At 41.0% G+C, this 27189-nt stretch overlaps 2 protein-coding genes across 2 annotated transcripts in view; one reads left to right on the plus strand and one right to left on the minus strand.

Moving 5' to 3' along the window:
- Positions 1–20732, plus strand: part of METTL24 (methyltransferase like 24) — a 101750-nt gene extending 81018 nt beyond the window's left edge. The window contains exon 5 of the mRNA XM_060753163.2: positions 19451–20732. Within this exon, the coding sequence (XP_060609146.2) occupies positions 19451–19789 (339 nt within the window). The 3' untranslated portion in view covers positions 19790–20732. The remainder of the gene's footprint in view (positions 1–19450) is intronic.
- A 3206-nt stretch (positions 20733–23938) lies between these two features.
- The window catches only part of CDC40 (cell division cycle 40), a 51626-nt gene continuing 48375 nt past the window's right edge, over positions 23939–27189 (minus strand). Inside the window, exons 14-15 of the mRNA XM_060753162.2 lie at positions 25996–26140; positions 23939–25313 (exon numbers count right to left, since the gene is read on the minus strand). Coding sequence (XP_060609145.2) covers positions 25136–25313; positions 25996–26140 — 323 coding nt within the window. The 3' untranslated portion in view covers positions 23939–25135. The remainder of the gene's footprint in view (positions 25314–25995; positions 26141–27189) is intronic.

The raw sequence follows: 27189 nt of genomic DNA on the forward strand, positions 1-27189 counted from the left end.
TTACATGCATTTAAATGCTTAGCTATCAAAAGGCTGAGAGGAGCATGATCCACCAAAACAAACAAACAAACAAAAAACAGCCAACTCTATGTATCTCAGCTCAGAAGTCCTGTTAATTTCAATGGAACATCCTTCCAGGAGAATATATCTAGGATTGCAACCTAATGCTGCAATCATATGAGAGGGTAGGTCCACTCAATATAATAGGACTTTTCACCAAAATAAACATACATGGCACTGCATTGTTATCTTTCCTAATTTCAGTGAGAAAAATAAGCACATGTTGAACTTTCTCCCATTGGAAATCAATGCCTTCTTTTGAGCTGGATTGTGCTTGTTGTCAGCAGAATCCTTTTATCTTACTTTACAGTCCTCTTTTGTGACACCCAGCGGGGCAGATAAATGTGTTGGACAAGCAAATACCGAGGTTATTGATGGGTAATTGCAAAGGAGATTAAGGGTGTTTTTGTTTTTAGAGGGTGAAGGGAAGCACCATTTTAAGACTTTTTCAGCATGAGAGCCTTAGTTTGTGTAACAGAGACTGAAAAGGTTGCCTTTTGTGAGATAGTATAGATTGCAAAATGTGAGCATACTATATAGTTACATTGGATATGTGTGTGAGAAACAGGCAGGTAGGCAATCAGTATCATGTTGGAGAGCTGTGAGCAAAGCAACTTATGATTAAGACTTTCAAGTTGCAGTACATAGTGTTTTTTTTTCAGAAGAAATTATTATTATTATTATTATTATTTTACTGTCATAAAAACACAGTATGAAACAGCAAATGAGATATTTATGCAGCATTTTGTATCACAAAATCACAAGTTGAGCACTTCCCAAGCATTTAGGACTGCGTGATATATTTTCGAATGATGCGCGCATATCCAAGTAAGGTGGCCTTTTGCAGTTGACAGATTGTGATTTTGTCAATGTTTATTGTTTCCAAATGTTGGCTGAGATATAATAATAATAATAATAATAATAATAATAATGTTTATTTATATCCCACTTTTTCTCTCTACACGGAGACTCAAAGAGACCTCATGGGCAAAGAAGCAATTGTTTCACAAGGTACACAAATCCTACCATCAAACATCTCTAAAACTTTATCACACAAGACTGTTCTTACAATAAAATAACATTGCTTGGAAAAACTCTAAGCAGTTGGGACTACTTTTTTTTTTGTCGTGTCAGAAGTCGTTTCGGGTGTGAGAGAATTGGCTGTCTGCAAGGACGTTGCCCAGGGGACACCCGGATTATTTTTGATGTTTTTATCATCCTTGTGGGAGGCTTCTCTCATGTCCCCGCATGAGGAGCTGGAGCTGATAGAGGGAGCTCATCCGCCTCTCCCCGGATTTGAACCTGCGACCCGTCGGTCTTCAGTCCTGCCGGCACAGGGGTTTAACCCATTGCGCCACCGGGGACTACTCTGATCCCAGTACATCTTCAAAATCTTTCCAACAACACAGCTCTTGTTCATGCTAATATCTTACCAAAGACAGCATTTGGCATTGCCCACCCAGCACTATCCAGTACCACCTCTTTTCCTAGTTTGGTGCACACACGCGCGCGCACACACACAAATAAATACAAGCATACATACACAAATACTTTGTCTCCTCCCCCCAGAAGCATAATGAAAAGCTGTCTTGCATTCAAAAAGCCCCCTCACCCTGGTCATTGTATTTGTGGGGAACTTCCTGATTCAGGATAAGGGTAAAGGTAAAAGTTCCCCTGACATGAAGTCCAGTCATGTCCGATTCTGAGAGTTGGTGCTCATCTCCATTTCTAAGCCAAAGAGCCGGCATTTTCCATAGACACCTCCAAGGTCATGTGGCTGGCATGACTGCATAGAGCGCCATTACTTTCCTGGCAGAGCGGTACCTATTGATCTACTCACATTTAGATGTTTTTGAACTGCTAGGTTGGCAGAAGATGGAGCTAACAGTGAGAGCACACCCCACACCCCTTTTGGTCACTGCACAGACTTGATTAATTACTGGAGGATGAAAGCGAGAAGGTAAAGTAGATATTACTCTGCCAGAGATTTATCTGGGATTGTGGCGCAGCTGGCTGAGTGTCAGCTGCATTAAGATCACTCTGACCAAAAGGTCATGAGTTCGAAGCCAGCCCGGGCTGGAGTGGGTGTCCAGCCATTGTGTAGCCCGTTGTCGACCTTTGCAACCCGAAAGACAGTTGCATCTGTCAAGTAGGAAAATAAGGGACCACCTTGTGTGGGAGGCTAAATTTAACTAATTTATGAGGCCATAAAGAAAGAAGACTCCGGGGAATGTGGAATGCGGAAGAACTTCATCGGTGTCGTTGATGGACGATGAAAAGCAGCAGCTCCCCTGGCGGCCAGAAAAAAAAAAGTTAAATAGCCTTTGTCTGTTAAATGTTGTTTGTCAAACTGGCATTGAATATTTGCCATATATGTGTTTACTGTAATCTGCCCTGAGTCCCCTGCGGGGTGAGAAGGGCGGAATATAAGAACTGTAAATAAATAAATAAATAAATAAATTATCCAATGTGCTCTAGCAACAGAAACAGACAAAAATAATGAAATAAAGGTTCTTTTCCCTATAGGACTTTTTTGCATTTCTTTGTGTATGTGTGTGAGAGAGAACGAGTGGACGAGGGAAAGAAAGAACATAAGAGTTGGGAACTACTCTGCTGAAAAAGAAGGCAGGACCGAGTGGGAGCCGTGAGCAAAGTTTGCCCTTCTTGGAGTCTCTGACAAGCCCCAGAGGAGTAATTTGCAAGTTCGTTTTCCTCACGGAGAAAAAAAATACCCTTTTAGTTGAAAGGAAATCAAAGTGAAATTCCCACCTCTCCAGCCACTGGTAAGCATAGGGAACCTAAGACGCACCCAGAGCATTCCTACTGACCACCCAAAATCAGCATTAGGGCAGACCAGAACCTTCACACTAGAAATCCTTGCAGGACAGAAGAGGAGATTTTGTGTATTAATAAAAAGAAACACTTTCCAAACAGTTCCCCAGGGAGAACAAGGAACTAGGAATGCTGCCATCTGACAAGTCCCAACTGAGGGTGCTGTTATCCTGCTCTAGTTGCAATTTACCTGCTTTTGGAGGGGGGAAACTGAAAGTGGAGCTCAGGCCTTAAAACACAGTGATAACCTAGATACTGGACATATGAAAAATGGAAAAACCTCAGCAGCTATGTGGGTTTACCTTTTTTTCTTAGGTATCACTAATAGGAAAGAAAATGCAGGTTTGCCTTTGGCCTAATCACACACACATATGTGCAACATGTGGGAATTTCTTTTCATGCTAGGCATGGAAAACAGGGAACTTTCTTTCACCATCCACATAAAAGACCACAATTTGCAGTGCTGCTGAACTTTGAAGCTATTACTATGTAACCCAGATCTGGGCCCAAATGCTGGAGATATGGTATGATCCTTGTTAAGTGCAGAGAGACAGGAAACCTTATATGCAGTGAATTGCTGTTTCTTCCTTCCTGGTGGCTCTCATCACATGCTGTGTTAAGTACTGGAATAACACTGACAAATAGCTCCTCTCAGGTACTCTCACTCTGAGCAGATTGTTCTCTGTAGGAAACTTTAAATGACTGTCGGATCACTAGCGGCCAGATCAGAAAAATCCCATTAACCTTGCTGCTGCTGCTGATACAAAAACATCTTTTTGTCTTACAGTACAGCTGGCTGGCATGCTCTCTTGCATAGTGTACATCTAAAATCCTGTTTCTCTTCTCCATCACCGCATAAAAGAAACTGGATAAGGATTATCTCTTGTGGACAAAGACCTTGTCATGATTTGGCTCTGTTTTTCCTGAACCTACTGAAGCTCCATGCCTCTTTGGGTAGAGCAAAGGGAGTCTTTAGAAATGTGAAGTGCCTTTTCTTTCCCTGCCTCTTGATGTCCAATTCCATACAGGTGTGCTTTACCATTTTCCCTTACCGCCTCTCTGCGTATGAAAGAATGAATGACAAAATAGTACCAGGGAAACAGGTTATGCAGATAGCATAATGCTACCTAAGGCACAATGAATCATAGAAATAATTTTTTCTCTTCTCCCAGGAGTCATTTGCAGCTCTAGTGTGCAATATGTTTCAGGCAGTTAAGGTATCTTTCTACCTACACAAAGCTTAAGGCATAGAAGCTGCATTTGGCAAAAATAGTAAATAGTTTCACATGTTAGGGTTATCATATTAGTCTGTCACAAATGGCTGCAATTTCTGGGTGTTATGTCTTATAAATAAAGATTTATTGATTTAACTATCTACATTGTGGTCCAGATGGATCTCTGGAATAATTTTATTTTAGTCCACATCCTTGAGGTTGTTTACACTAGCAAAATAATCCAGCTGTAATTCAGTGTATTCTGTCCTGGAGCTGTTGCAGATTCCCTTTCTTGCAACCTCTTTACATGGGGCTAAATTTGGTGGCATGTGCCAATTTAACCCGTCACCCATTGAGCTGGCTGGCTCCCATCACATGACACCAGGGCAGCTCTGTGGGTAAAGGAGAGTGTCGCTCAGGCATCCTCAAACTGCGGTCCTCCAGCTGTTTGGGCCTTCAACTCCCAGAATTCCTGACAATTGAACAAGCTCGTTAGGACTTCTGGGAGTTGGAGGCCAAAACAGCTGGAGGACCGCAGTTTGAGGATGCCTGGTGTAGCTGGTGCATGCCACTGGCAGGGCAACACAGAAGGGCTCCCATGTTACCATTGCAATGCATTGGGAGAAGCCGCGTGCACTATGTGTGCTTACACTTCCCCCCATCTGGACCTGGATAATGCAGGGCATGGGATGCTGGGTTCCCCATGCCCCTCCACAAAGCGGAGCATCTCTGTCAGCTGCCTGATGAGGTCGTTTGTGTCACACTGATGATACAATGCACTGATTGAAGGTCTTACATTTTCCCAGCCCAAATTCAGACTGGGGCCACTTTTTTGTGTCATCACACTAGAAAACAACATTTTTTCTTAGAAACTGTTGAGTAAGAAGTGAGTTTTTAAAATACACATTATAAGCTTTATAAGTAAGTCCGTGACATTCAAGTGTGGAGAAGAGCAAAGGACAGACGACTTACTACAATGCATTCTGAGCCCTGGCACATGCACAATGGAAGACCTTCTTACAGCGACACCAGAGGCACTCCAAGTGGCCAGCCTCTCGTCAAAGGAAATATAGCACAATGCCAAGTGTTAAACCTTTATTTGTGTTTTTATACCTTATAACTGTATTCTCAATTGGCTTCTGGCACGATAAATAAGCTTTAAATAGTGCTTTTACAATAGAAATGATTGTATGTTGTATATTCCTACAGTACTGAAACAGAGGTGTGTACAGATTATTTGTGTAGTATAGACAACCCTCTATTCTGAAGTACACAGCCAAGACCTGCAGGTTTCTTCCACCAGGAAGGTTGTGGGTAGGATCATTGATCTGTAGGCAAGTTAGCTTTATCCAACAATGCTGGGGTTGTTTCAAGTCCAGTACTGCCTTGTGAATATTGTATGAATGCTTTCCAGCCTAAGTTTCATTGCTCGCCTAGCAATGGTGATTTGTGTTCTATTTCATCAAGCACATGTGTCTTTTAGTAGTAAAAGCTGTACCTGGCCAGCAAGACAGAGAAGCGTGCATGTCCATTATTGCTCTGACTTTCCACTGTGGTACAGATTACAATCTGTTTGCCACAAATCCTACTTTGAAGCTTAACGAGTGTTCTTGTAGTGTAGGGGTGGATAGTCTCTCTCTTGAATGAAAGACTGAAATGGTTCCAGGCAAGCATCTTGGAAGGCTGTCAGGAACACCCAGAATTGATACAGCTCCAGTGTGGTTCCTCGGGCAGCATCTCTCTCTCTCTCTCTCTCTCTCTCTCTCTCTCCTTCCCTCCTTCCTTCCCTCCCTCCCTCCCTCCCTCCCTCCCTCTCTCTCTCTCTCTCTCTCTCTCTCTCTCTCTCTCTTCCCTCAACATCTTCCCCTACTGCAGTGGGGGTTTTGAAATGCTCTCATGGAAGCTTTTAAAAAGACTTATTGCATTGGAAGTGGTTCATGTTTTCCACCGAGAGTTCAAAACTGAGGAAAGGACTGGCCCTTTCCTGTCCTTCCTGGCCGCATCTTCCCAAATACATAGATATGTTTGGGCTTACAAAAATCCATTGTGGCTAATGGAGGTCTGTTTAAAAGCATGGGCAGGAAGAGGGGGGATTATTTCTCTCCCATCATTGATCAGAGAGATCCAAGAATAAGGTAGTGGACCAGTTGGGGACATTCTATGTATCTGGATTAAGTCAGAAGTTTCCCAAACCAATTGTTGTCAAGTCTGTGCCCATTGCAAATTTTAATCTGTTGCTCGCCATCTCTTTAGTTCTGTCATCTTTCTTGGGAAAGCATTCCTGTATTTCTTGACAAGAAGAGTGTCTTATTATTTCTGCTCTCTTCTTTTGGCAGGAAGAGACCATTTAGAAATATTGTAGATCATTTTTATGGATGTTGCATGCCTGGTGCTGAATGCCTGCTGTTCATTCTGCAGGACTGCAGGGCCATTAACTCCCTTTGGCTTTCGCTTGAGAGTGGATGAGGCAGAAGGAAACATCAACGCCAGGAAATATAGAAAAGGGACAAAAGCCAAGTCAGGCTTTTCCTGTAAAAGAGTTTTCAGAGATGCATTTTCGGAAGAGAGCAAATGATTGTGTTGGCTGCGATCAACATAGCTTATTTCATTAAAAAACAGTGGCATCCATCTCTTGGATCTTTCCTGACAGCTGAGATCCCACTTTAATTATTATTACTACCTGTGGAATAAGGGGAAACTGATTTTTTTAGCCTTTGACATTAAATCTATTTTTTTTTACTTTTTGTATTCTTACATCCTGTTAGGACAGCGTTTCTCAACCTGGGGGTCGGGACCCGGGGGGGGGGGGGGGTGTGAGGAGGTTTCAGACGGGTTGCCAAAGATCATCAGTTTAGCCCAATTCTATCATTGGTGGGGTTCAGAATGCTCTTTGATTCTAGGTGAACTATAAATACCAACAACTACAACTCCCAATTGTTAAGTCTGTTTCCCCCAAACCCCACCAGTGGTCACATTGGGGCATATTGAGTGTTTTTGCCAAGTTTGGTCCAGATCCATCATTGTTTGAGTCCACTGTACTCTCTGGATATAGGTGAACTACAGCTCCAAAACTCAAGGTCAATTCTATCATTGGTGGGGTTCAGAATGCTCTTTGATTCTAGGTGAACTATAAATACCAACAACTACAACTCCCAATTGTTAAGTCTGTTTCCCCCAAACCCCACCAGTGGTCACATTGGGGCATATTGAGTGTTTTTGCCAAGTTTGGTCCAGATCCATCATTGTTTGAGTCCACTGTACTCTCTGGATATAGGTGAACTACAACTCCAAAACTCAAGGTCAATGCCCACCAAACCCTTCCAGTATTTTCTGTTGGTCATGCAAGTTCTGTGTGCCAAGTTTGGTTCAATTTCATTGTTGGTGGAGTTCAGAATGCTCTTTGATTGTAGGTGAACTACAAATCCCATCAACCACAACTCTCAAATGACTAAATCACCCCCCCCCCAAACCTCACCAGTATTCAAATTTGTGTGTATTGGGTATTTGTGTCAAATTTGGTCTAGTGAATGAAAATACATACTGCATATCAAATACTTACATTACGATTCATTACAGTAGCAAAATTACAGTTATGAAGTAGCAACAAAACAATTTTATGGTTGGGGATCCCCACAACATGAGGAACTGTGCTAAGGGGTTGTAGCGCGCTAGGAAAGTTGAGAACCACTGTGTTAGGGGCATATGCATACCTATCATTCCCTTATGCATGTGGATGTCCTTTCTGTAGCACATATGAGGTTGGCATTCCCTTCTTCCCTCTGCAACTCCTAAAGCTCCTCCATATATTGAACAGCTTCTGAAGTCTCCCCCATAGCCATCTCCTGTGTTGTGGGGAGCAGGCAGGATCTCAGAAGCATCTCCCTCTAGTCTGGAGGTTCCCAACCTTTGGTCCTCCAGGTGCCTTGGACTTCAACCCCCAGAAATCCCAGCCAGCTTACCACCTGTTAGGAATTGTGGGAGCTGAAATCCAAAACACCTAGAAGACAAAAGGTTGGGAACCACTGCTCTAGTTAGATGTGAAATTGTGACATCAACTCTGAGAAGCGCTCAGTGTGCCTGCAATCTTTTCATGTCTGTAAACATAGCCAAACTTCTGCTATCCTGTCTGTTCTCATGAAGCAGGAGATGACTGTGTGCCTGTGTGCAACCTTGTGCATAATCTGGATAAGAGCAACCTTTATCTTCCAATCAGATCTCTGCTCCAGACTCTATCTTACACATGATAAATCATGAGGAGAGGGTAGAGCAGTGGTTCTCAACCTTTGGGTCTCCACGTGTTTTGGCCTACAACTCCAGATCATAAGAGCTGGTAACTAGCTGGGATTTCTGGGAGTTGTAGGCCAAAACACCTCCAGACCTACAGGTTGAGAACCACTAGAGTAGAGTCTTCGGGTCTTGCTGTTTCCGCCACATGAACATTTTGTTTCTTGGGAACCAAGATATGTATGCAAACATTTGTACAAAAAGTAGGCTCTCACTCATCTGATTCCTCCAAGTCTTTCCACAGCAGTACATTCCACACCAGCAAATGAATTGGAAATGTGGAAAGAAACAAGGGGAAATATCTTGGCTATGGAGCACATACAAGGGTATACATCTGGGATGAGAAGCTGCGGTGGGTCCATGGGCCAGTTTTGTGCTCCTAGAGCCATTGGAAAATTGGTCCAATGATCTCCCAGAAAAATGCACAAAAAAGAAAGAAAAAGCTGAAGTAGCCAGATGTCCACTTATGATTTTGAAAAACAGAATTCCTAGCATCCTGTTTAGTATTTACAAGATGGCAAATCAGATAGTAACATTTCAGATTCATGTTTACAATTGCTAATGACTGAATGTGAGCCCCAAAATTCACCTTTTAAGCCAGGCAGTGTCCCTGTCAAAGAATTTATGGGGTGCTGTAAATGGGGCCACAGGGTAATGACTTGAGAGAAACCATTTTGGTCAATGTGCCTGAAGACATGAAAAGAATGCATCAGCGTCCTGTGTGCTTTGTAAATCTGTATAGGATCATGCTTCTAATATTCTATACAGACACAATTCTAATATATTTATATATACATCTACATTTGCAACTTTGACTTTTAAGGATTTGATTGTCATTGATTTGATTAAAATGTTCTCTAGGAACATGTTTCACCAGTGCAAGTTGAGTCAGACTGTAAGACCTAGAAATTCCTAGAGATTTCATGTAAAATAATAGCATTATTTTTCTGTTTTCCCTTTTATGGGTGTCCTGTGCCCTTAGCTCCAGCAAATGTGAAGGGTTGATTGTATTTAAATTCTAATATATCCATTGTTTGTTTGTTTGTTTTCATTTATATTCCACCCTTCTCCCAAGATGGGATCCAACAATTAAAAGCAGAATTCCATCACAAAATGAGTCCCAAACAAAATATGATGCAAGAAGGGGAACAGCTGAAAGCAAAATGCTAATAAAAACAATCTGCTGAGGAGAACAAAAGCTTTTGGGATAACTCAGTTCTTTATTAGCTGGCAGAAGGTGGTTACTGTGGGGAATATGGGGCAAGTGAGGACAATCTTAAAGCAGAAACTCTTGTCACAGTGTATTGTCGAAGGCTTTCATGGCCGGAATCACTCAGTTCTTGTGGGTTTTTTCGGGCTATATGGCCATGTTCTAGAGGCATTTCTCCTGACGTTTCGCCTGCATCTATGGCAGGCATCCTCAGAGGGTGAGGTCTGGAGCTGGGAAAAAAGAGGGTTTATATATCTGTGGAAAGACCAGGGTGAGACAAAAGGCTTTTGTAAGATGGGCTAGGTGTGAATCTTTTCAATGACCACCTTGATTAGCATACAATGGGCTGACTGTGCCTGGAGCAAACTCTTAATGAAAGGGGATTAGATGTCCCTGCCTGTTTTTCTCTCTGTTGTTTTAATTTTAGAATTTTTTAAAACTGGTAGCCAAATTTTGTTCATTTTCATGGTTTCTTCCTTTCTGTTGAAATTGTCCACATGTTTGTGGATTTCAATGGCTTCTCTGTGTAGCCTGACGTGGTGGTTGTGAGAGTGGTCCAGCATTTTTGTGTTCTCAAATAAAATGCTGTGTCCAGGTTGGTTCATCAGGTGCTCTGCTATGGCTGATTTCTCTGGTTGGAGTAGTCTGCAGTGCCTTTCGTGTTCCTGGATTCTTGTTTGGGCGCTGCGTTTGGTGGTCCCTATGTAGACTTGTCCACAGCTGCATGGTACACGGTAGACTCCTGCAGAGGTGAGAGGATCCCTCTTGTCCTTTGCTGAACGTAGCATTTGTTGAATTTTCTTGGTGGGTTTGTAGATAGTTTGTATGTTGTGTTTCCTCATCAGCTTCCCTATGCGGTCAGTGGTTCCCTTGATATATGGCAGGAACACTTTTCCTCTGGGTGGATCTTCATCTTTACTCTTGTGGCTTGTTCTTGGTCTTACAGCTCTTCTGATGTCTGAGGTGGAGTATCCATTGGCCTGTAGAGCCCAGTTGAGGTGGTTCAGTTCATCTTGGAGGAGGTGGGGTTCACAGATTCTTTTTGCACGGTCTGCCAAGGCTTTGATGGTGCTTCTTTTTTGACTTGGGTGATGGTTGGAGTTTTTATGTAGATATCTATCTGTGTGTGTGGGTTTTCTGTAGACGGTGTGACCCAATTGTTGATCTGGTTTGCGGATGACTAGGACATCTAGAAAAGGCAGTCTTCCTTCCTTTTCTTTTTCCATAGTGAACTGGATGTTAGGGTGGATGCTGTTAAGATGTTCCAGGAACCTGTTGAGTTCTTCTTCTCCATGGCTCCAAATGGTGAAAGTGTCATCCACATATCTGAACCATATAGTGGGCTTTTTGGTTGCTGTTTCAAGAGCTTGTTTTTCAAAGTGTTCCATGTAGAAGTTAGCTATGACTGGGCTGAGAGGGCTCCCCATAGCTACTCCATCTTTCTGTTCGTAGAATTCATTGTCCCACTGAAAATAGCTGGTGGTGAGGCAATGGTGAAACAGCGCCGTGATGTCTTCTGGGAACCTCTGGTTGATGAGTGCCATGGTGTCTGCAACTGGGACCATGGTAAATAGAGACACCACATCGAAGCTGATCAGTTTGTCGTTTGTATTTAGCTGGAGATTGCTGATTTTTTCAATGAAGTGGGCTGAGTCCTTGATGTAGTGTGTTGTGAGCCCAATGTGGCTTTGTAACTGTGCAGCAAGAAATTTGGCTAAGTCATATGTGGGGGACCCAATGGCACTCACGATTGGTCTGAGTGGGGTGGAGTCCTTGTGGATTTTGGGGAGTCCATAAAGCCTGGGTGGAAGGGCTTCCGATTTGCATAGCTGCTGTCGTATGTCGAAGTTGATGGAGGAGTTTTTAATTAGAGTGTTGGTTTTTCTGGTTATTTTAGAAGTTGGGTCTTGCTTAAGTTTTCTGTATATGGTAGGGTCCAGGAGTTTTCTGATCTTCTCCTTGTATTGCTCTGTATGCATGATGACTGTGGCATTCCCCTTGTCTGCTGGCAGAATGAGGATATCAGGATCTGAATTTAGGTCTCGAATGGCTTCTCTTTCCTTCCTAGTAATGTTACTGGAGGGGAGTTTTGCCTTTTTCAGGATCCTTGCTGCTTCCGCTCGTACTTCTTCTGCTTCTTCCTCTGGTAGGCGGTAAATTGCTGATTCAACATTGGCAATGATGTTTTCTACTGGGATCCTGGTGGAGGTTACAGCAAAGTTTCCTCCTTTCGCTAGTATGGATACTTGGTCTTCAGAGAGTTGTCTGTCTGTCAGGTTGATGATGGTCCGTGATGTATCCAGTTCTGGTTTCGGCTGTTGCTTTTGTCGTTTGTGGAATTTTTGTTTTTGTCTGTTGGTGTGGACAACCATATTCTTCTCCATTTTCCTGTAAGTGAGACTGTCTATTTTGTCCCAGTCCTGGGAATTCATCTTCTGGCTGATATTGATATGCAGATGCAGCAGTTCCTTGTCTGTGTTTGCGAGTTCTTTGCGGATGGTGTGGATTCTCTCTCTTAAGAGGTCATCACGGCGCTTAAGAAGACATCACGGCGCTGTTTCACCATTGCCTCACCACCAGCTATTTTCAGTGGGACAATGAATTCTACGAACAGAAAGATGGAGTAGCTATGGGGAGCCCTCTCAGCCCAGTCATAGCTAACTTCTACATGGAACACTTTGAAAAACAAGCTCTTGAAACAGCAACCAAAAAGCCCACTATATGGTTCAGATATGTGGATGACACTTTCACCATTTGGAGCCATGGAGAAGAAGAACTCAACAGGTTCCTGGAACATCTTAACAGCATCCACCCTAACATCCAGTTCACTATGGAAAAAGAAAAGGAAGGAAGACTGCCTTTTCTAGATGTCCTAGTCATCCGCAAACCAGATCAACAATTGGGTCACACCGTCTACAGAAAACCCACACACACAGATAGATATCTACATAAAAACTCCAACCATCACCCAAGTCAAAAAAGAAGCACCATCAAAGCCTTGGCAGACCGTGCAAAAAGAATCTGTGAACCCCACCTCCTCCAAGATGAACTGAACCACCTCAACTGGGCTCTACAGGCCAATGGATACTCCACCTCAGACATCAGAAGAGCTGTAAGACCAAGAACAAGCCACAAGAGTAAAGATGAAGATCCACCCAGAGGAAAAGTGTTCCTGCCATATATCAAGGGAACCACTGACCGCATAGGGAAGCTGATGAGGAAACACAACATACAAACTATCTACAAACCCACCAAGAAAATTCAACAAATGCTACGTTCAGCAAAGGACAAGAGGGATCCTCTCACCTCTGCAGGAGTCTACCGTGTACCATGCAGCTGTGGACAAGTCTACATAGGGACCACCAAACGCAGCGCCCAAACAAGAATCCAGGAACACGAAAGGCACTGCAGACTACTCCAACCAGAGAAATCAGCCATAGCAGAGCACCTGATGAACCAACCTGGACACAGCATTTTATTTGAGAACACAAAAATGCTGGACCACTCTCACAACCACCACGTCAGGCTACACAGAGAAGCCATTGAAATCCACAAACATGTGGACAATTTCAACAGAAAGGAAGAAACCATGAAAATGAACAAAATTTGGCTACCAGTTTTAAAAAATTCTAAAATTAAAACAACAGAGAGAAAAACAGGCAGGGACATCTAATCCCCTTTCATTAAGAGTTTGCTCCAGGCACAGTCAGCCCATTGTATGCTAATCAAGGTGGTCATTGAAAAGATTCACACCTAGCCCATCTTACAAAAGCCTTTTGTCTCACCCTGGTCTTTCCACAGATATATAAACCCTCTTTTTTCCCAGCTCCAGACCTCACCCTCTGAGGATGCCTGCCATAGATGCAGGCGAAACGTCAGGAGAAATGCCTCTAGAACATGGCCATATAGCCCGAAAAAACCCACAAGAACTCTTGTCACAGTATCTACCCGGCAGATCATAGGCAACTGACAGCAGTAGTTGATTGTTGATATAGAACAGTATTTCTCAATCTTCCGAATGCTGCAACCCCTTAATACATTTCCTCATGTTGCTCTGACCCCCAACCATAAAATTATTTTCATTGCTATGTCAGAACAGTAATTTTGCTCCTGCTGTGAATCGTTATGTAAATATCTAATATGCAGGAAGTATTTTCATTCACTGGACGAAATTTGGCACAAATACCCAATATGCCCTAATTTGAATACTGGTGAGGTTGGGGGGGAGGGGTTGATTTTGTCATTTGGGAGTTGTAGTTGCTGGGATGAATAGTTTACCTACAATCAAAGAGCATTCTAAACTCCACCAATGATGGAATTGAACCAAACTTGGCACACAGAACTCCCATGACCAACAGAAAATACTGGAAGGGTTTGGTGGGCACTGACCTTGAATTTTGGAGTAGTAGTTCACCTATATCTAGAGAGCGCTGTGGACTCAAACAATGATGGATCTGGACCAAACCTGGCATGAATTCTCAATATGCCCAAATGAGAAGACTGGTGGAGTTTGGGGAAAACAGACATTTGGGAGTTGTAGTTGCTGGGATTTATAGTTCGCCTACAATCAAAGAGCATTCGGAACCCCATAAACAATAAAATTGGGCCAGACATCCCACACACTGAACCCCAGTGCCTTAAAGGGCCTTGCTAGGGTTTGCATATTCTCCCTCACCCACACATGTGCACCATGCTGCCATGGGTCAAGCATGCCTTCTCTCCCCTCCCCCACTTGGATTCTAAGAAATAGCCCTTCTCTTGGTTGAGAGGTCGGCCAATCACAGCAGAAGAGGGCTTTTGGTGGGAGGACTTGCCATCTGTTTCCAAAAAGGAAGAGAAGGATGGGTGGATAGATCTTCAGCCTTCTCTGCCAAAGGGGTTTCTAAGACCATCAGAAATATGTTTTTTCCGATTGTCTTTGTTGACCCCTCTGACCCCCCCCCCCCCCAGGTGTCTTGATCCCCAGGTTGAGAAACGCTGATATAGAAGCAGAGATGCTCCATATCTGTGCCACCAAGGAATTCTTAAATGTGCAGATTACAAGGTTCATCCATCATATCAATGAACCCGTTCTCAGGAGTGAGTCTCAGGAATGGTCTTACCTTCCCCTTTCAAGTCTAGGCTAGCCCAAAATGGTTTTGCACTGCAACAGGAATACCTGGTACCAATAATATTGTTGGTGGTAAAAGTCCATTCCCACTTCCATCAGTTTTGAGAATTACAACTAAGCTGGGAGTGAACAAGAAAATCTATGCAGCTGGCATCATTGTTCCGGCTGATGCAAAATATCCTGGTTTTTTAACACTGTGCGCCCTGCTTATGCTACACCACTGGTAGGCAAACTTATGTAGGAAGAGACAGCCCTTTGGAAATCTTGGACCGTTAGGAAAAATCTGAGAGGAAAAACATAATTTAGTGGCCAGTTGTGTGGAAACAGTTCTCTGTGCAAGGGTGTTTGCTATGTAGAGAAACACTACAAATGGTGGTTCTCCCTCCACTGGCTTAATAATTATCAGCAAACCTAATAGGTGTTGAAATTATTGAAGCAAATTCAGATCTTAGGTAAGTTATTTTTTATTAAACTCCCCTACAAACCAGGGGATTCTGGAAATTGCATCTCAAAAAGTAATCTTTCAAGCTTTTTTGGAAAAAACTTCAAAACTGAGATGCAACAACTGAATTTTTGCCATATGGAGCCTTCTGATGAGCACATGCTTTTCTTTGTCATCCAAGAGCAGCTCATGCTTCTCCTTTTGGTAGACGTAAGCAGACAGCTGTGGCTCTGAGTGAAGACAGGAACCATCTGACAGGAATATTGATAAGCTCTCCAAATTCTCTACGCGTGGTGAGGATGCAGCTAGAAAAAGCATTAATAAGAGATTTTTTCCCCTGTGGATGCTTTGGTGATGATCAATTCTGCAGTAGCTTTTCTGCAGTCATACTTTAGCAAGCGTCTACATGTGCCTCCCTAGAAAATGAGCCACGTTTGTCCTTTTCCCTTAATCCCTTCCAACTCTTTGACAGGCAGTCTCAAAGGACTGTGCTACTCCTGTTTTTAAAAGGTAATCCATAATCATATTAGTCCTTTTAAGTATCCTCGCTTGATCTCAGGATAAATATAAAGAAAAAATGCGCCACACTGGAGTGTTTAATAGCAGCTCATTAGGCTGGAGGATTATCACATTCATGGGTCACAAAACATCCCTTTAATAGACTTGCCACTTCCACTGATAATTATTTCCCAAAATCCCAAGGCTGTCCTGTGACACTTTGCAGACTAACAAATGTGTACTGTAGCTATATTGGTCTTTAAGGTGCCATATAATATTTTGCTCTTTTTCTGTGAAGCATGACTCACCTCCTTTGAAAATTCTGTTTTTCTGACATGTCTTCTGGCCAGCGATATGAGCACTTGATTTCACTTAGAGGGGTTAACTGCATACCCGACTCTCTGACACAGGAAACTACAAAAAGTGCCAAACTTTGAATGAATCACATACCGCATTTCCCTGAAAATAAGACACTACCTTATATTTGTTTTTCCTTAAGAAGACACACTATGGCTTATTTACAGGGGATGTCTTATTTTTATTAAGTATGATACAACAATCTGCATTTATGGGATGATCTCTCTGGACTCAGTAGCAGACTGCTTGCTGAAGCTTTCCCCCTATCCCCTGGTGTTTGTGTGGGGCAAGAGAGACCCACAGTGCTGAGTAAAACGGAAGCCACAGTTTTACTTCTTCCCCCTGAGGACACACAATCCCTAAAACAGAATGTCCTGGCCCTCACTTCAAGGAGGAGACTTTTCCTTTTGCTTTCCAAATGTTTAGAAATCCTGCTATAGCTTATTTTATGGGTATGTCTTATTTTGGGGGAAACAGGGTACTAAATATTAAGTAATACATTACAACTGGTGTGAAGCTTATTGGACTAAATCCTGATTTTGGGACATGCCTCTTGAGTGGTAGAAATGGACTTTTTTTTTGTACAGAGAGGGCTGGGGGACCCAGTTGAGTAAGATGCCATACAGGAGATGGGGGGGTGGGGGGTGGGGGTGGAATGAGGCAATCCATAAAGATTAGATGAATAATGGAGCCTAAAGCATCCCCACCTTTTAAAAAGAAAGCAAAAATTGACATCATCCTATTGGTGGAAATTGAATTTGGGGTAGAGGAAGCAATGCATAGAAGAGGAGGAGGACTAGCATATTTGACACACACTCCCACCCTGACAACACTTGCTGCTGTGTTATATTATATTACATTTTAATGTTATATGTTAATGTATTCTGTATTAATTTATATGTTTTTGTGTTTATTATGCTTATTTGGTTTATCCTTGCTTTCAGTTGTTTATATGTTATATTGATTTTAAATTTTTTGCTTTGATTGTCTATTTGTTTTTTTGGCATTGAATGTTTTTCATTTTTGTTATTATTGTAAGCAGCTCTTGAGTCCCTTCAGGGAGAGGGGGTGGGTTTTACATAGTTTTATTATATTATTATTATAGAAACAAAAGTTACCCCCACTGAAATAATCTTCACACTCAAAATCAGAATGCTATCTAAACTTTGCTTTACAAAGTTTCATTTTAATAAGCCTTGGCTGAGCTCCTGTATTGAAGAGTCATACTATAACTGTCTCTTATGGAGTTATGTCTTGGTAGAGCTAATCCACATTGTTACAGAATTACAAATGCACACTGCAATTCAATTGATGTGCAATTCATAAGGTATGCACAAGCATGCAATCAAAATGCAGTGTGTGATGGCACCATGTGCATAACTCAATTTTTGTAATCTTCAGCTGAATCAGTACATGCGGACATTATGCATTGGCCCAAATGGGGGGAAAGACTTATGTTTGCATAAGACATCAGGATACAGCCCTTATATCTTGGTTCATGATGATTTGGGGCCTTTAAAAGATTGGACTACAAGAATGCAAAGATTCACAATGGAGACTAGTGTTCACTTGTTTAAAAAACAGTCCATGTGTGTCTACATGTGCCTTCAAGTTGCTTGTCAACTTATGGTGACTTCATTGGATTTTATTAGTCAAAGAATATTCAGAGGTGGTTTGCCAGTTCCTTCTTCTGAAATATAGCCTATATTACCTGGTCTTCATTGGTGATCTCCCATTTAGGGACTAATTAGTGCTAACTGACTCTGTTGCCAAGATCAGGCACAATGTGGTGTTTAAGGCAAGACTGTACCAAGTGTTGTAGGCTATATTTCGGAGGAAAGTACTAACAAAATCAGCTCTGAGTATTCCTTACCTAAGGAAAGACTTTGAAATTCACGGGGTCTCCATAGGTCAACAGGAGATTTGAAGGCGAACACATGCTTTAGAGCTTTAGAGTTAGACTTTAAAGTGCCAAGTTGTTTATAATCTCAGGAACTGTCAAGGCAGCCATGGATGGATTTGTATTTTGAAATTGCTTTAGTGCATATGAGAGTGACAGATGGCATGTTGTTCTGCCAAGGCAGACAGAGAGCAATAATTGGAACAGCTGGGCTAACTCTCTTGGCAAGATCTAGGCCCCTGTACCTCTCTCATCTTGCTGAAGCATCTTCTTAATGGTCACCCTGATGTCATGATTGCTGTGAGAAAGAGTGGCCATTCCTCGGGTGTGAACCTCTTTCAGGAGGGTGTCTAGGCCCAAGTTGGCAGACATTGAATGCTGTGCTTCAGAAAGTAAAATCTATATGTGATATTCACTAAGTCCACTATGATGGTTGTATTAATTGAGAGGGCGTCAGATCGGTTAGCTATATGCTTTTGCAGTATTTGAGCTCAAGTTATAGTGCATGAATAGGCTCACAGAGTTGCTCTGGGGAAATTAAAAAAGAGAAGGCAATAACTGGCAGCATTAAAGTATTGTGAAGGTGACTGAGATAGGGCTTGGGGTGTCATTGAAAATGATTTGAAAGATATTATGGCATAAGTCCAGTTTAGTTTCTCTGTGTGTGTGTGTCTTGAAATTACCTGGTGACTTATTGTGACTCTATGCATTTCATATAGTTTTCTTAGGCAAACAATACTCGTAGGTTCGCCAGTTCCTTCCTCTGAAATCTGGCTTAAAACATCTATTATTCATTGGCAGACTTCCTTCCAAATTTTAACCAGGGCTGACCCCGCTTAGGTCAAAGATCAGGTGGGACTTGGTGCCTTTAGGGTATTATTTAGACCACACAACTAGAACAGACCCAGTGAAGTCATTTATGCAATTTCTATTGGTTTCAGTGGGACCCATGAATGAATGGGAACTCTTAGATAAATCCCATTGATTTCAGTGGATATGCTTTTCTTAGGACTAACATTGGACTTAGACCAAAAAGTTTAATAAGTAGAACCTGCAAGATATTTCAGCATACAGTGCTTCTAAGATTTCCTTCCAGCTAGCCATGTTCTCTTCTAGGTTTCTCTATCCTATTCTCCACACACTTCTGCAATGGCATTTCGTGGCCATTGAACATGCCAAGTTCCTTGGGTCTGTTTTAGGATTCCCTTTCTTTTATGAAGCTCCCCTAAATTATCTGGTATTTCTTCAAACCTTGGGGTTCCTGCAAGCCTACTGATCTGTGTCTTGTATATGGATTATTTTTCAGGCATATATATATAGAACAACTTCGGCTAATGCATTTGCTAGTAATTTATAATATGTGCAAGTTCTGTTTGCAAAAACAGGAATTATTGGTGTTTGTATACCTTATTATTGTAAGTATATCCATTTGAATCTTCTTTTAGACATAGAAACGGCCTTTCTCTTTTTCCAGTGTACTTAAGAATGCACTTCTTTTATCTGGCCTGTCAGCTTGACTTTCACATTGCTCTGTGTGTTACAGATCGATGTCCTTAAAGCAGATATGGAAAGTGCAGAGTGGAAAATTTTGGAAAACCTGATCTTGGAGGACATTGTGGAACGGATCGGACAACTGATCTTTGAGATCCATGTGCACTGGCCTGGATTTGAGGTCAGTGGCAATGACAGCACTGTGGTCCGATACTGGTACAGCCTCCTTAAAGAATTAGAACTGAAGGACTTCAGGCTGTTTCACACTTACAAAGACTTACTGAAACCACAGGTCTTTCTCAAAAGGGAAGCCTTCAATGCAAGCAGTTGTTATACACTGAGCTGGGTGAATACAAGATGGAAATGGCAGGCTGGAGCACAACTGAACTGAATTCTGAATTTTCCCCTTTGACAGTATGGTTGAAGGTAACTTTGGAGACATGACAGACATGAAGAAACATCCAAGCATAGAAGCAGTAATATTAATACAAAGAAAATGTTATCATTATCTTCCCAAAGTGGAAAGGCCCAGTGTTTAATCTTCTAGAAGAGAAAACAGCTGGATATAGAGTACCTACTTAGACTGACAGGTCACAGGTTCGAATCTGAGGAGAGCGTGGATGAGCTCTCTGTCAGCTCTGGCTCCTGTGGGGACATGAGAGAAGCCTCCCACAGGATGGTAAAACATCAAAACATCTGGGCGTCCCCTGGGCAACATCCTTGCAGACAGCCAGTTCTCTCACACCAGAAGCAACTTGCAGTTTCTCAAGTCACTCCTGACATTAAAAAAAATCTACTTTGTTTGCTTCATGTGTGCACACAGCTGCAGATCATCTCAAGCCTATTTGAATTTTGTGCCACCACCATTAGAGATGAAAAAGGTAAAATACAGCATGTAATCAGTTGTTCCTTCTTGGATAAAAATATGTTAAAATGAAGAAGCTTAAAATATTACATGTTTTTAAGTAAATCATGGTGGATGGAGAGTTGAGGTTCTTGGGATTTTATCCTCTTAAAAGTCGACCCAGAGGTGGGATCCACAAATATATCTAAAACAGAACATAAATTCAATATCTGACAAGTTTGGAGAGGACCAAACTGCCTGATTTGTACAATGTAGTTAACAAGACTGACTAAGGCTCTGTCATTTGTCAATTGCACCCACTACAAATGTGAGCAACTGCTCAGTCCTGGAAACTAGGATTCCCATGGATCCCTAGCATATTCTGACCTGCAACTCTGGCTAATGTGTTGTTTTAAATGGCCGACAAGGATGTGTCACTCTACTCTGTTACGGGCTCTCTTTAGCAAATAAAAAGAACTCGTAAAACTGCCATTTTTGTCTGCCACTACTTTTTGCCTCACATCAATAATGGGGACTGCTTCAGTATTTCTGTTTTTCAAGTCTGCTTTTCTATTTATCTTCCACATATTCTCTCTTTATCTGATAAGGAAAACAATTTGAGGCCTTCAGATATTCTTATAGAGAAAATGTTATAATATGGAGACAAAATATACATACAACAAATCACATAACTGATTCATATTCGCAATCCCTATCTAGTCATAACTGTGGCTCTACTGCCATGACTCTTAACTGCCCCACAACTCAATGGGGCTCCCAAGTGAAGGAGGTCCATTCTGCTTGTGAGTGGGCGTGGGTGGGTTACATTTTTGCTTCCAGCAGGAAACAGGGCTGTAATGAAGACTTGTGGCAGGAACAACAACAACAACAACAACATTGTTCTTATATCCTGCCACCATCTCCCCAAAGGGACTCGGGGCAGCTTACATGGAGACTAGGCCCAGAATCACGTGACAGGGGTCGTTGCATCCTTGCTTGATGGCAGGAAGGCAGCCAAAAATATCACCCATCTACACCATGTTCACCAGCTGCTGCCTGATATGGTAGATTTGGGGGCGTCTAGCCAAGAGATGCAGCTAAGTCAATGATATAGAATTCTGGCCTGTCTTAAATAAACAGAACCAAAATTAGAGTTAGTGTTCTAAATATTTGTTTAGGCTTGAATATTGTAAGTTACATTATTTATCAATCAAGTCTTCACATTTGAGAGCCAAGCCTTGAAGGTTTACTGTTTTGGCTTTCAAAAATATTTTGTTCTAAAGCCAGTTTAATTGCAGCCAATACTTTTGCCATCTGTTTTGCATTCAAATCTTGCATAACAAAGTTTAAATATCCCCCAAATCAACCGAGTGTCATATTGCAAATAATCTAGTCCCATCATCTATGGCAATGTTTCCCAAACGTTGGTCTTCAGATATTGTGAGCTTTAGGTCCCAGAATTCATGTCCATTGACCAAGCTGGCTGGGACTTCTGGGAGCTGAAGTTCAAAACAATTGAGGATCAGAGTTTGGGTATTACTGATCTGTAGCATACCAAAAATAGATATATATGCACCAAAAGCTCAGGATGGGCAGCCGTGGTGGGTGCTGGTGCCAGCTGTGATCCCCATGGCAAGTGTAACCACTCCCTTTGGGGCAATTTTTAACTAAACATGAAAAGCATTTAATGTAAGGCCATTTCTGTGTGCTAATTCAGGAGGAACATGCAGTTAAATGAAAGGGAAAGCACTGCTCCAGGAGAAGCAATCTGACTGCACTATAATTTATCCTATATTGTCATGTCATTACTCATTTACTTACATGTGCATTTACTCACCTTATGCCACATAGTAAAATTTCACATTTGGTAGGTTAAAATGTAGTGTGTGAAGCAGTCGGTGTAGGTGTGATTGTAGGTGCTATAGACAATCAACAGATGTATTTTCTATAATTTGCACCTTTATACAATAGTAAGAAATATATAGTATTTTCAGAATGCTAAAAACAACCTTTTTCAGCAAACCTGGTAGGGGAAGATAAGGGGTTGGTTATCTCACCCCCCCCCCCTTTTCCAAAAGCGTGTGCTTTCCTTTACCCACTCTTGAATCAGCAGAGCTTGGCAACAGGTACAGAGAAGGGGGTGGGGTGGGGGGAAGAGTATTCAACCTATTTGCTTCCAACTTCTCTACTTCAAATAGTGCCTCCCACTGCATTACATCCATAACCATTTTGGCAGAATTCCTTCTTTGTAACATTTGGTATGTTTCATCTTCTCTTTTCAATTGTTTCAGAGGGCTGCCTGCCTTGTTGACTGAATTACCAAGTCAAGTATGTTTCAGCAAAATTGGTTCAAAGTAGATACCAGCAAAAAATCAATTGACAAATAAAAAAGGGTTTGGGTAGAAAACACTGACTTATCTGGGTGAATCATTTTTAATAAGGCCTCCATGGCTAGTTTTTCTTAGTTGTTCCCTCAGAATGAAAGTAGTGTCCACAATCCTTTCTGTGAGTACAAATCTCCTTTTATAAACTGAAACAAATTCTGGATTTCATCTGTCATCCCATACCAATATAGTAATATGTGGCTTTTGTGTATATTTTCTCGTTATGAATTTTATGGCGTATGCGCACATTTACTTGTGACTAGGTGTGCCATGAGGTGGAACTCCTCTCAATAAGTGGAAATCTTTCTACTGCTTTCCACTTTTGTACACAGGACAATCCAGTTTATGATACAACTATGTACATGTAAATGTAATTCTTCTGTATTGATCCGGGTTAGGATGAAGATGTTCTCAACTGGACTAATTTCTCCTTTCTGAAAGATAAAACGAACTCCTCTTCACTGCTTACAAGCTGTATCAGTTATGATAAATGTGTAGCTTATAAAAATGTGCACCATTGAGAAGCTGAAAACAGTTCATATCTTGACATATGCAACACACAAGACACATGGATAATTCATGCCTAGCAATGTATGTACTCTCCTATATTTTTTGCATGAAAGAAACAGAAAGTAGTAGTGGAACAAATAGGACATATTTTCCATCCTGCATGGGTAGATGGGTTAACTCCTCTTTATCTCCCAGTTTATCTCCCTGTGTGTATGTGTATCCTATAGGACAAACAGCTATCTGAAAAAGATTAAGCACATCACAGCTCTACTAGTAACACTTGCACAACAGGTGCTTTTAGATCAGGGGTGGGAAATAGATGCTTTTATAGCTGTTGCTGAGCTATAATCTACCAGTTAGGTGAAATGATCCGGCAACAACACTTACTAAGATTATAAGATCAATGCTGCATGCCCTTTGAATAACCCAAGAAGCACTGGTGTCCAAATCCACTAGTATCTTTTTAACTATGGAAGTAACAGTAACTTGATACATGTATCCAGAAAGAAAGGGCAATCACCTGGTTATTAATAGACATATTCTTGTACTTGTGATTCCAATATCAATTATTAATCTTCATATCAGAAAAAATAAGGTGCAAAGCCATTCCAGCCCAGGAGAGAAACAATACATATGCATCTCCACACAGGTTCATTGCAAAGAGAAATCATTCCATAATATTTTAATCTAACTTCATAATTTTTCACTCTTTGACATGCTAGAGAATAACATCTAACCAAATAAATATTTTTAAAAAACACACTTTGGGCAGTGCTTGAGAATTTGTGCCAAGTCAAAGATCTGTCTTTCCTTATAAAACATTTATTAAAAATAGGTTCTGTAGAAAGAAGGATCGAGACATATGTACAGTAGTTCAGCACAAAACTTTGACAATTCTACAAAATAAAAATATATATTAAAGTGCCCCTTTACAAGATTTGGGTGGTAAAGTGATAATGAAGCTGCGGTTTGTTCATAAATGCATCTCAAAGAGTCAGTCATCATTTCTGCCTTGGTACAATACACACTGGTGAATGGAATTGACGCCAACACACAATCGGGGTACTCAAGAGTTAAATTATATCTAGACATGTTATTTAGACATTTTGGTTATTAAAAACAGTCTTGAGTAAGAATGGGAACCCAATTTTTCACAATACAAAACAGTCATGATAAAAGTGTGGTTTCTGAATATGTACCCTCCAGTGCCATGCATCTGCAAATACATTAGTTTACTCATCACTTCCACTAAGTGGATGACTCGTAAAATCTGTGGCTAGAATGACATCCTTGTTCCACTTCCAACAAGGGATGGGCTGTGGGATGGGCACTCTCTGCCTCTATTGATCGTCAGGGTCTTTTCCACACCTTTAAGCAAGACCCAAGGATCTGGTGGGACGTAATGGTTTCAACAATGAAAACTGAATTGGAGTTGTGTATCACTATTGTGCACAAAACACTTTTCTTTTGTTTGTCTTTTCGAGAGGACTAAAGAGTTTCTGTGAAATACAAAAGAACCGATTTTGAGAAGCAATTTCTGTAGTATATACACCAAACAATCTCATCAATATTCTATGTACTTAGAGACTGGCAAATGCTCTCAAATAGTTTCTATAATCGGTAGATCATCATGTTACACTTCCTTCTATTTACATTTTCCCTCTTTCAACTTCAGTATTTACAGAGCAAAGTGAAGCTTGTGAGGTCTCTGATCCAGTTTCATAAATACAAAGCTATATCAAGCTCTTCCATTTAATGTATGTGACTTTGAAAATAAGTAACAAAATAATCAAAGAGCTTCAACTTTAGCTTGCTTCATTTTGGAAACTTGTGAAATCAAGTATTGTGAATTTCCAGTATAGCATGGATAGATTGTAACACTGAAGAACTTGGAACAACCATGTTAATGTCCTGGTTTTGGGTCATCTTTGCTGGAAAGTAGGTGCTTTGAAATCTTTGATGTTCACCAACTGATTGCAGATCGAGACTCTCAAAGCCTTCAGTCCCAGAGTTTAATGAGACCATCCCAACCACAAGTGATCACCTTGGATGTTTCATGTGGGTGCCATACTGCACCTATACAGACTTTGTCATGGGCTTTTAATCTACTATACAATTTAGTAGTTTTCCAGTCCCAGATGTTCAGCTTTCCATCTGCATCACCAGATATCACGTAACTATTGACAAAACAAAAGTTTTATAGACTGAATTAAAAAATGTTAGAATACAAGGCTGAAAATCCAAACAATGCAATATATTTTAACATGAAAAAGAGAAGAAATTGGACTGCAGTATAGTACAGGTTCAGTATTCCTTATCCAGAAATCTGAAACACTCCAAAATCCAAAATTGTCCACACTGGTGGCTGAGATAGTGGTGCCTTTGCTTTCTGGTGGTTCTCAATGTCCATAAATTTTGCTTCATGCACAGAATTATTAGAAATACAGTGTATAAAAATCCTGCTATACATAAGGCTAATGTGAAACATAAATGAATTTTGCCTTTAGACTTGGGTCCCATCAGAAATCCAAAATACTTCTGGTCCCAAGCATTTTGGATGCTTCTTTTGACATCCACAGTCTATCTTTTGACTTTTACAGTCCCAAACACAGGTTTTGTAAAGCATTATGCTAATCACAAAGGCTCAACTCCTGAGATATTCATCCAATAGTGTTCTTAAGAGGCTGGGAACATCTACCTGAGGCTGTCACAGTAGTCAACCTTGGCAGAGCCTATGAGGATTCTTGGGATATTTTATTTAAAAATAGTCTCCAATTACATTCAAGTCCAAAGCAACATCAATTGTAAATAAACCTGGGAGGAATATCTATATTAAGCAGATGAATTAGAGAAACATACCTCATGTCAGGTGAAAAATCTACTTGACAAGCGTAACCCGCCACCATATGACCTTTGAAGATTTTCTTTTTATTCAACCTGAATCTGTTTTGAGCTCCAAAAATCAGAATCTGATTATCCATGGACTGACATGCCAACCACTTTCCTGTTACGATAAAAAAGATTAATGCAGATATTAATTTCCTTAAAATGTATGTATGAATTAATGAATTAATAATTAATTAAAATCTCTAAAAGATACTGGATTACCTGTATCAAATGATATCATTATGCAAATGCAAGGACTGTTATGATTCTGACTCTGCATTCCAAGGGTGCTATATGGATTTTATTTTGTTCCACTGACTGCACAAACAGTTGCACAATCTCTTTGCACAGGTGCTTTGTCTAAAACCACTTGTGCATACTATCATTCAGAGTGACTATGTTTGCACTTACATTTCTACTTGGTTAGTGTTCTATTGCATTTAGCCTATAATTCTGACTCTTGTTAATATGACAAAGGGCCCTTCCATACAGTCATATAACCCAGAATATCAAGGCGGAAATTCCCACAATATCTGCTTTGAACTGGGATATCTGTGTCCACATCAACATATATTCCAGTTCAAAGCAGATAATGTGGGATTTTATTCAGCTGTGTGGAAGGAGCCTAAATAATTAGTTTTTTAAAACATGCTGGAAAAATATACACTGAGCCTAAAACCATTTGTAGAAAAAGTGTGTATTCTATTGGTCTGATCCTCGTATTACTTTTACACTGGATTTTTTTGTACGAGATACTGATATAACATTCTCCCAAAAAACAGATAATACATCTCTAAGGTTGGAAACAAGCAACGGGCAAGTTAACAGTTAAAGAGACAGATGAACTGGGGAAGTGGATGGTACAGCTTATATAATGGATATGGCAAGAGCCAAGAACTTCCATTATTTCCACTTCAAAATACACTTCAAAAAATAAATTATCTATTTTGATGTGCTGCAACATTCATGATGCTTCAAAACTAAATAAACCCCCAATAAATTCTATAGTTTTAAAAAAGAAAAACGGAAGTTGATAGTGGTTTATAAACCTAAGAAGGGCAGTTATACATGCTAGGACAGCACACAAATTGATCAATGAGAAGGAAAGATCCTTCATATTTCACTCTATTCTGCGAGTTAAACACATTGATCTTGCAACTAGTCAAT

The sequence above is a fragment of the Anolis sagrei genome, chromosome 1, assembly GCF_037176765.1.
Source record: "Anolis sagrei isolate rAnoSag1 chromosome 1, rAnoSag1.mat, whole genome shotgun sequence".
NCBI lineage: Eukaryota > Metazoa > Chordata > Lepidosauria > Squamata > Dactyloidae > Anolis > Anolis sagrei.